Below are 10,420 nucleotides of genomic sequence, written 5' to 3' on the forward strand. Positions count from 1 at the left end.
GAAAAAAAACATTTTTCAGTCCTTATCAAACATTTTCATGCCCCCCCCCCTCTCCCCCTTCCCCCATCTGAGAATATGTTCCCCCATGAAGCAGTTATACCTGACAGTTACCGGTATAAGAAGTATTTGAACGGACACAGAGAGCGAGACAGAGAGAGGAAGTGTTGCGGCCGAGAGAGAGAAACTAGGCATACCATATTCTGAATTACCAAAAAGAGGACACATGCGCGTGCATGTGCGCATGCGTGTCGTGGATGTGCATGTGTCGTGCGCGTTTGAATTAAATTAATTTGTCAAAAAAGTTTGGCTCCTAAATTTGATCAATATGCTCTATATTAGACATTAGACATTAGATTACATGACATTTAGTCGACTAAAACTAAACTAACACTAAACGCAATCCAGGTGACTAAAATGTGACTAAAACTAAAGTGAAAACTATTCAAGAGACTATATATATGACTAAAATGTAAAGTTGCTGCCAAAAACAACACTTGTGGGAGTTACTATCCCAAAAACAACACTGTGGGAGTTACTATCCCAACGACGGCGAAATGCCTCCAGTAGAGACAGACACTCTATTGTTCCTGAGATGAATGACAGTCTATGTAGAAGAAGGAGTGTGTCTGTGTGTGTGTGTGTGCGTGTGTGTGTGTGTGTGTGTGTGTGTGTGTGTGTGTGTGTGTGTGTGTGTGTGTGTGTGTGTGTGTGTGTGTGTGTGTGTGTGTGTGTGTGTGTGTGTGTGTGTGTGTGTGTGTGTGTGTGGGTGTGTGTGTGTGCGCGTGCGTGCGTGCTTGATGTTTTGTGCACAAACATCCCCGCCGCATCTGACCGAGTTGTGTCTTTTAAAATATTATGATTATGTTATTTCACATTTTCTGGTCAAACCACCTCCAAAACCAGCAGAATAAATATTAGCTAATACAAGTACATTCTGTCTTACCGTACGTCTGTAGAGTTGCAGCGTATAGGCTACAGTTCGTCCAACGATTGTTAACGCACGTCTTTCGGCTTTCTCTCGACTGCACGCACAGAACTGAAAACCTCACGCTACACAACATGCTAAACCCTAGCCGACTCCTTTTCCATCATGACTCTTTTGCCATCAAAACTGTTCTCGAAATGGAACTCTTGTTTTCATTTTGGTACACCAATATTTTCAAATGACGCATATAGTCCGACATATCATTCATTGAGTACACACTGCTAAGCATTCGCTGCAAAGTTTAAAACACAATCATAGAAATGGAACACGCATGAATTACTATAATAATTATGGAGAATGATCCATTTCTCTTTTTGTATAATGACTCAGTGAGGGCAGGCCTACTTGTTCATATATTCAAACAGTCACATTCTTTTAACCCCATTCTGGGCGGGAAGTGGGGAACCCCTTTTGGTATTTTAAGCATTATGTTATACTTTAGCTATTGAAAAATAGCAGATCTACAAGCTCATAGTGCCGCCATGTTTGAAAAGTTGTGAAAATGTAATGCAAATCTTTGAATGTATATTTCTTTCAGAGTTTCAACGTTTTTAACTCAAATCTGTGGTCCCTGGAACTATGGGGGGTCGGCGGACAATTACATATATTTTCTGGGGGTCCTTGACATGAAATATTGAGCACCACTGATATAGAAACATGGGTATTTTAAGTCAAGTCTAAATGGGGGTAACCTTACTGGAAACCAGCCTGCTCAATATATTTCATGTCAAGGACCCCAGAAATTAGCTATGTAATCGGCCATGGACCCCCCATCTGAAAATATGTTATTCCAGGGACCCCTCCCCCAGAAGCAAAGATTTGAGTTAAAAGGTTCACTCTGTAATAATATTATATTCAAAGATTTGAGGCACATTTTTACGATTTAAAAAAAAAAATTGCATACCTATACAAGCTCATAGCGCGGCACTCGGTGCCGCGCTATGAGCTTGTAGATCTGCTATTTGTCAATAGCTAAAGCATAACATAATGCTTTAAAACACCAAAAGGTGTTCCCTCCCAAAATGGGGGTAACAGTCCAGGGGTTTCGAGGCGGGACTCTCCCCGGACCTCCACTGTCCTGTTTCACATGCGAGTCGTCCTTCTATATCTTTAGTCTGTCTCCTCAGAGACTCGTCCATCCGTGCCCTGCAGCGTACCGCCGTACGTATGTATGCCTGAGGGGTGAGAGACATGCAATTACTAATACGGCAATATTATAATTATGGTATTATTTGAGTAGGGGAATATAATGGAAATCTCTTACCGCCAGACGCCTATATATGGTCACACACAGAGAGAGAGAGAGAGAGAGAGAGAGAGAGAGAGAGAGAGAGAGAGAGACAGCCACACGCGTGACGTCAGGTTGTGTGGTGAGTGACGTCAGACCTGCAGAGCTGCGTCAGCCTATATAAGACGCTCTGCTCACATCTAGAGAGACGGAGAAGGAATACAGAGAGGTTCAACTGAAGAGCTTTGAGAGAGAACCGAGCTGCCGGAGACACAGTGAAGGACGAAGACATGCTGAGCTGGTCTGTCCCTCTGAAAAGAGGACCACATGAGACATGGGCCCAATTCCGTGGTTGTGCTGCCGGACCAGTGGAGGACAAGGTGTATTCATTTGGAGGGATCTTCCTTGAACAACACACCTACAGCAGCACGGATCAGATTGACGTTCACGTCTTCAACACAGTGACGTTGCGCTGGAGGACGCTGCCCCCGGTGGTGACGGCCGGAGGAGCAGAATGCTCCTCGGAGGTTCCCTCCGTGCTCTACGGACACACAGCTGCACTGATAGGAGACAATATCGTCTACATCTGGGGAGGGACGGTGTACTCTAAGACAAAATGTCTTTGCGACGACTGTCTTGTCTTCGCAGGGGACCTGAAAGACAACATTCTTTATGCATTTGATGTGGACGACCACAGGTGGTTCAAGCCGAACGTGTCTGGAAGCGTTCCAGAGGCGAGGTCCGGCCACTCGGCCTGTGTCTCGGAGAAGATCATGTTCATCTATGGAGGAACCACCAAGCTGACATACATTACCGACATGTACAAGTTGGACACCGCCACGATGGTCTGGACTTCAATTAACACCAGAGGAACTCCACCTCCTGCTTCAACACGTCACTCTGCTACCATCATCGGGACAAAGATGTTTGTATTTTGGGGGGGTCAGTACCACAACACCATCAGAGTGTTTGACACAGAGACCAACTGTTGGATGAGCACACCTTCTGCACAGCCTCTTCCAGAAGGACGTCGGAGTCATGCAGCCTTTGTGTACAACGGAGAGCTGTACATATGTGGTGGCTCCAACAATAATCAGATCGAATTCCTGCATGAAATGTGGAAATTTAATTCCAAGACCTTCTCCTGGAAGCATGTTGAGCCCAAGGGGAAAGGCCCGGATCTGATGCGTACATTTCACTGTTGCATGCTGGGAGATCGTGTCATCTTCTTTGGACCTCGACTCGCCGTACAGATCTTACACCTGAGTCCGAGTCTGAAGACGTTGTGCAAGCTAGCGGTTATTCAGGACGGCCTGGATCAGCCTGGACTCCCACACAACGTCAGGTGGGAACTGGCAGCCATGACGACCCAAACCGGACAAATGTGACCAGATTTGACTGAGAGACTGCGCCATCGCGCAAATTCCAGCTTTTCACCAGAGGAGATTTATTTTAATGTTGTATTAGTTCATATAGCACAGGCAGACACTTCACATACTAGAGCATGTCTGAAATAAGTGTCAGAGCTGAAATTGACATGTAAATATGAAATAAATGCTTAAACATGTAGGTATTGTAATGTTAGAGTCCACAGAAGTGAACCTTTTCAAGGCTGTTTTCTCAACTCGCTGTTTCTCTGCCAGACATTACTCTATAAGCCATATCTCCAAAACTGGTGGGTCAAACTGAACAACCAATATGTCAATTTGAAGCTATGATTCCCTGCGAAAGAAAAAAAAATCCAATGCCAGTCCCTTAGTCAAATTTAGTCACAAATACTTTAAAATAAAAGCAATACAAACATTTGAATAGACTATCAAAAAAAGAAGGGGACATGTGTTTCTGGATGTTGAATATCTGGAAGAATATGCCGTCTGGCATGGTTGCGATGCCACCTTCTGGACACTGGCTAGAACTACAGTTGTACACAGAATCTATTGGACATCAAAGTGCATTGGAAGCTGCATGGCAGTCTCGTCAACAGCAAATGAAGAACGACAAAAACAAACAAATGCACCAAATACATAATATAAGGGTGGCGCAGTCCGTAGTGCTGCCGCCTCACAGCTAGAGGGTCCTGGATTCGATTTAGGCTGCAGGGGACGCTGTGAAAAACAAACAAAAACATTACACACATAAAAAACCCCAGGAAAGTGTCCTAAAAATAATCAAAAGAAGCTCTGCTTGCAAAAGGTGTGAAGTGGCCCTTTAAAACCGGGGAAAGGATCTGTGTCATTTCACAGATATACAAGCTCACAGTGCGTCTGATGTTTTAGAGCAATTTGGAGGGGCCATTCTTGGCGACTAAATCGTTTGAGAACTATAGCTGATTTAGAAGGATTTTTTTATTTTTATATATATATTTTTTTATCCCAAGATTTTGTAACCCATTTTTCACCCCTGTGTCAATCATCTAATGTGATCCTGGGCTCTACACACCCTCCACCAACCTAGTCCCCATATATGGGGGACAAGGGGAGAGCAACCTAGTCCCCATATATGGGGGACAAGGGGAGAGCAACCTAGTCCCCATATATGGGGGACAAGGGGAGACCAGCCTAGTCCCCATATATGGGGGACAAGGGGAGAGCAACCTAGTCCCCATATATGGGGGACAAGGGGAGAGCAACCTAGTTCCCATATATGGGGGACAAGGGGAGAGCAACCTAGTCCCCATATATGGGGGACAAGGGGAGAGCAACGGACTTGAACTCATGCTTCCTTCATGCCTGAGTGTCCAAGTTGCTCCTTTACAACCTGACAGGGGGGGAGTTTCCCTGGCTGGACGTAGCGCGTGGAAGGAACACGTTATTCCAACCAGTTCCTTTCCCCTCCATCATAGAAGGCATTTGTAGAATCGGCCTCAGATCTTCTTATTGGGATCACTAAAACAATTGGAGAACTCTTTTTATTTTATTTCCACCACTGTGCCATTTAGAATAAAAGATAACATATCTCTTGGAATGTGGAGTGCTGTCGGAACACAGCGCGTCGTGTTTGTGTGAGTCGTAGTGCCGTGCAGAAGGCTGTGATGTCGGGAACACTTTTGGAATGAAATATTTAACCCAGCAGAGAATATTCCCAGCACTGCTATAGACGACATCCTGCCTGTAACGTTCTGTCCTTTCAGTTTGTACGATGTTTTATTTGTCTAGTCATGTCCTAGACTAGACTATAGTAGCCTTGGATATAGAGCGCCGCAGTCTTTTATGACGACGTCAGGCCCAGGAAATGGTTTCCAATGCATTTTTCCCTCATAGACATTTCAAAACGTATTTATTTAAAGACCTTTTAAGCGTCGTACGAAGCCAACTCTTGTCGTGACAAATCATGACAACAAACACAATATTTTGGACCAAACAAATAATTACAAAGAAGAAAAACAACAAAAAAAGTGTTGTAAGTAACCTGATGTTTCTTCTTCTTTCTAATTATTTGTTCAGCCCGAAAAATTGTGTTTGTTGTCATGATTTGTCACGACAAGAGTTGTCTTTGTATTTATCCGTCTGTTTATGGGAAAACCAAGTTCTAGTTCTACTATAGTTAGAAGAACAGTGCAGGCCAACGTTACTCTAAAACAGAGAAGCTACTTTCAGAGGGTTTTAAATGAGGGTCATGGAGACATTGAAACGGTAGGAGGGCAGCGTTATAAAGACGCACGCTGAGAGAGAGAAAGTTGATTATAATGATCTTAAACCCTGGATCAAACATTTCAGTAAGCTTTTCACGTTCACGGTGACCTACTTAATAATAGGGTGTCAAACTTTTCTTTAACCCATTCTATACGGGAACCGCGCTTTTGGTGTTTTAAGCATTGTGTTATGCTTTAGCTGTTGAAAAATATAGCAGATCTACGAGCTTGTAGGTCTGCTGTTTTTGACAAATCGTGAAAATGCGGCGCAAATCTTTGAATATATATATTCTTTCAGAGGAAACGTTTTTAACTCAAATCTTTGCTTCTGCGGGGGGGGGGTCCCTGGAACTACATATTTCCAGATGGGTCGGTGGCAAATTACATCTTTTAATCTTTGGGGTCCATGAAATATTGAGCACCACTGATACAGAAACATAGGTATTTCAGACTTTTTTATTTTTATTTCGATGTCAGGCCTAAATGGGTTAAACCCTCAGGTACACCGCCATGATGAAACTAATACGTTTGCTTCGGGAAAAAAAGACGTATTCATTTTCGTCCGTTGACGGCTGATCTCCGGCACCGTTGGACCGATTAGTGTGAAACTGTGGACCCTCTCCCTGATGACCAGAGCACGACCAGTGGAGCAAATATAAATATATATATATATATATATATGAGACAAAAAAGGGACTCCTGCACATCCAAAAAGACCCGTAGGAGGTGCAAGTCTAGTTAGCAGGCATAGACATCAAAAAAGAGAAAAACCTTCCAAGGAAGGGACTGACTGCACACTCATAGCACCTGACGAAGCTCACGGCGAAACGCGTCGTGCTAATAAATAAGTTTGATGCAGTGAGTTGTCCGTCTCTGTTCCCTGGAGTGTGCAGTCCCTTCCTTGGAAGGTTTTTCTCTTTTTTGATATATATTTACATTTTGCACACAGCGACCTTAAGCCCTTTAGGGCTCTGTTGAATCCTGATCGATTTAGATTTCTACCTGGCTTGCCGGAGACTTGTGCTCTGAGGTGCACATTTTTCGAGTCATTTTCTATTTTCTATAGCCTATACTGTACACACACACACACACACACACACGCACACACACACACACACACACACACACACACACACACACACACACACACACACACACACACACACACACACACACACACACACACACCAATCTGTTGGTGACGTACAGTAGTCTTGTGAAAGAACCATGCACAGACACAGTCGGGCACAGAAAGCTGCAGAAGGTTTCGTCAGTGAAAAAAGGTAGTCGAAGTAAAACATTTCGTCTTGGTTGTAGTCGAGGAAATCATTGATGAGAGCGGTCAATAAACGCATTGTGTACCGTCTGTAGAACCAGGAGGGGGCAGACCGTAGCGCCGGGGGACAATAAATCACCAGGAAAACCCCCGTTGGTTGCCGGCACCTTAAACGTATATAGCGGGTTTATGCTGCCCCACAGCAGCGGTATTATTAACCCATTCTGACCTGAGATCAGATTCATACGAGGTTTCCACTGGACACACACTGGGTCTGATTAACCCATTCTGACCTGAGATCAGATTCTAAAAAATGTCAGTCGTTCTTCGAATTTTTCAAAAATAGCAGACCTACAAGCTCGTAGCGCGCCACTCGGTGGCGCGCTACGAGCTTGTAGGTCTGCTATTTTTCAATAGCTAAAGCATGACATGATGCCGACACCAAAACGGGTTCCCGGTCAGAATGGGTTAAAGTGTCACTGCACAATACGATACAATACAGCAGATGATTTAGATGTCTCCTAATGCGTTCCGTTGTCGTTGCGTTCCTTCTCCAATACCATCCACCGTGGACACGTTGTTCCGTCAAGGACTTTTTATAGTTGGGTCCATTGGGAACCATCTGGAAGCATGTCGTAAACTACACTGACAGCATGTGATCCTTTTAGATTGGCTGTTGTGCCGCCGTGTCCAATCAATGATCTACGCGGGTACAGGGACGGATTAACCCCCACGAGCTAGGGCCCCTGGGCTGGTATAATGTTTTTGGGGCCCCCATAACGCACGAGCGTGAGAGATTTTTTGTGTGTTTTTTTGTTTTTGTTTTTGTTTTATCATCTTTTTGACATTTTTACTAAATCAATGGCCAATTTCAGGGCCTCAAACCCAGTTCCGTGTGGTTCAGTTTCCTGAAAGGGTCCCTGAGAGCCAAGGGCCACGGCCACACTGGCTAATTTGGCCCTGTCTACGTCAGGGACCTTCGTCAGTTCTCTGATGACGGAGGTCCCTGCTACTTTGAATGTCCCTGTGAGCACAGAGCACACTTTATGAGCACGAGAAGCTTTGTTCTTAAAGCAGCTACCGTATAGCCTAACATGAATTTTAAAACAGTTTTTAATATTTAATATCATATTGTCTGTGATGTCCCTCAAACGTATTTCTAGTGGTTTGAGCCTCAATCACCACTCTGATGGCAAGAAACACTGTATTAACACGCATGCACGTACGTACGCACGCAAGCACACACACACACACACACACACACACACACACACACACACACACACACACACACACACACACACACTTCAGAGCCCGGTCCACATGGTGCTTATCAGTGAGACATCACAACTCCTGAACATGTAAACATTTTTAAGTGTATGAGTAAGATTTATTCTGGTTTGAAAATATACCCATAAATTTCTCATATGAAAACATGTATACAACCGTCAACATTTTTGTATCACAACATTGTAGCACACATCAACGTCCCTGCATTACAAAGAGTCGCCCTTTTCGTTTCAACTTGATTTTTTTCCCCCATAACATTTAAAACATCCCCCCCCACCCCCCCAAACATAAAACAAAACAAAAACCATACAAGATTTCCACCACGACTCTCAAATGCCATACATTAGTAATAGTATTAAATTACCCAGAGTTCATTGCAGGTGACCTCATGGTCATGCCAGCTTGCAGTGCAGCGTTCAAAAAGAATTAAGGAATGCGAGCTATTACAGGGCTGGGGCCCAATCAGGGCCCACTTAGGGCCCAGTCAGGGCCCAGTCAGGGCCGTCAGGGCCCAGTCAGGGCCCAGCTAGGGCTGGGCAATTAACGTAAAATGCATCGATATATATTTACCGATATTTGGAATCTCTCACCTCTTGTTCAAATTGGTTAATTAACCCACTCAGGGCGGGAACCCCTTTTTGGTGTTTTAAAGCATTGTGTTTAGCTGTTGAAAAATGGCAGATCTATAAGCTCATAGCTACGAGCTTGTAGATCTGCTATTTGTTTTTGAAAAACCGCGAAAATTTGGCACAAATCTTTGAATATTTATATTCTTTCAGAGCGTTTTTAACTCAAATCTTTGCTGGGGGGGGGGGGGGTCCCTGGAACTACATATTTTCAGACGGGTGTCGGCGGGTAATTACATATATTTTTGGGGGTCCTTGACCTGGAAATGTTTGAGAACGACTGAAATAGAAACATTGTTTTTTACAGAAAACTATCAGGAATCTAGAAGACTTTTTTTTTTTTTTTGTTCGACGTCAGGCCTAAATGGGTTCAAAAACGCATCGATATGATTCCATATTTGGAATCTCTCACCTCTTGCCCACATTGGTTAATTGATTTTTGATCAACTGCTGTACATGAAAATGTAATCGTTGTTTTTCATGTAATCGACTAAACGGATCCGTCCTGCCGTATACTTTGTTGTCCAATGGAAGTCGTGCACAAATTATAACGAAAACAGCTGATCTACAGTATATGTACACCACGTGTACGTGTCACATCGTGAAGCGCCTGTAAACTTGTAGATCTGCTATTTTCGTGTAGCCTCACGTCTATTCCGTATAAACTCCGAATGCTACTGTATAGAGATAATTAATCTGTTGGTTATAGTTCCGTTCACGAAAATATATCTTAAAATATCTTTACATAATATATATATATATATATCTATATATTTATTTCAATTTCCATTTTTGTTAATCTGCAAGCTATATATATTTATGCTTGGATGATTTTAGATTTATATTCGGATACGTTTGCGCGACTGTAAAGAGGAAACGGAGGTGGGGAGGAGGCGTCGTCAAAACCAAACGGATGATCGGAAAGGAAGCTATAATTGTGGGAAACACTTCTTTTGTATGATTGATTAGTCTGCGTAAGTTTAAAGGGACACTTCACCCTTTTTGCAAAAAAAAAAAATATGTTAATGATGTACAGAAGATTTAGAACACTTTCCTTGGGGGTCTTTATGTGTGTAATATGTGATTTTAGATATTTTAGATTTTTAACACTGAGCCCAGTGTCTCTGATGTCATTGACACTGGGCTCACTTACTTCCTGGACTACAATTCCCATGATGCTTTGGTGCACTGCTCCTCCTTGTGGATAGGGGTAGGGATGTCTTACTGAGACAACATGTAGTCCAGGAAGTAAGTGAGTCCCTGCAGTGTCCATGACATCAGAGACACTAATCTCACTGGTAAAATGTAAATGATCTAAAACCTCGTATTACACACATAAAGAGCCCCAGGGATGTGTTTTAAATCTTCTAAACGTCATTAACAT

The 10,420-nt window shown here is 43.3% G+C and overlaps 1 protein-coding gene across 1 annotated transcript; it reads left to right on the forward strand.

Annotated features, from left to right (window-relative positions):
• Positions 1 to 2,503: 2,503 nt before the first annotated feature.
• On the forward strand, positions 2,504 to 3,601 carry LOC308329183 (kelch domain-containing protein 3-like; the record flags this gene model as incomplete). Its single annotated transcript, XM_080783386.1, has 2 exons — positions 2,504 to 3,058; positions 3,227 to 3,601. The coding sequence occupies 2 exons, from the start codon at positions 2,504 to 2,506 to the stop codon at positions 3,599 to 3,601; spliced, it is 930 nt and encodes a 309-aa protein (XP_080639512.1).
• Positions 3,602 to 10,420: the final 6,819 nt, after the last annotated feature.

This window comes from Protomyctophum bolini (genome assembly GCF_963924005.1).
Source record: "Protomyctophum bolini genome assembly, chromosome: 15".
NCBI lineage: Eukaryota > Metazoa > Chordata > Actinopteri > Myctophiformes > Myctophidae > Protomyctophum > Protomyctophum bolini.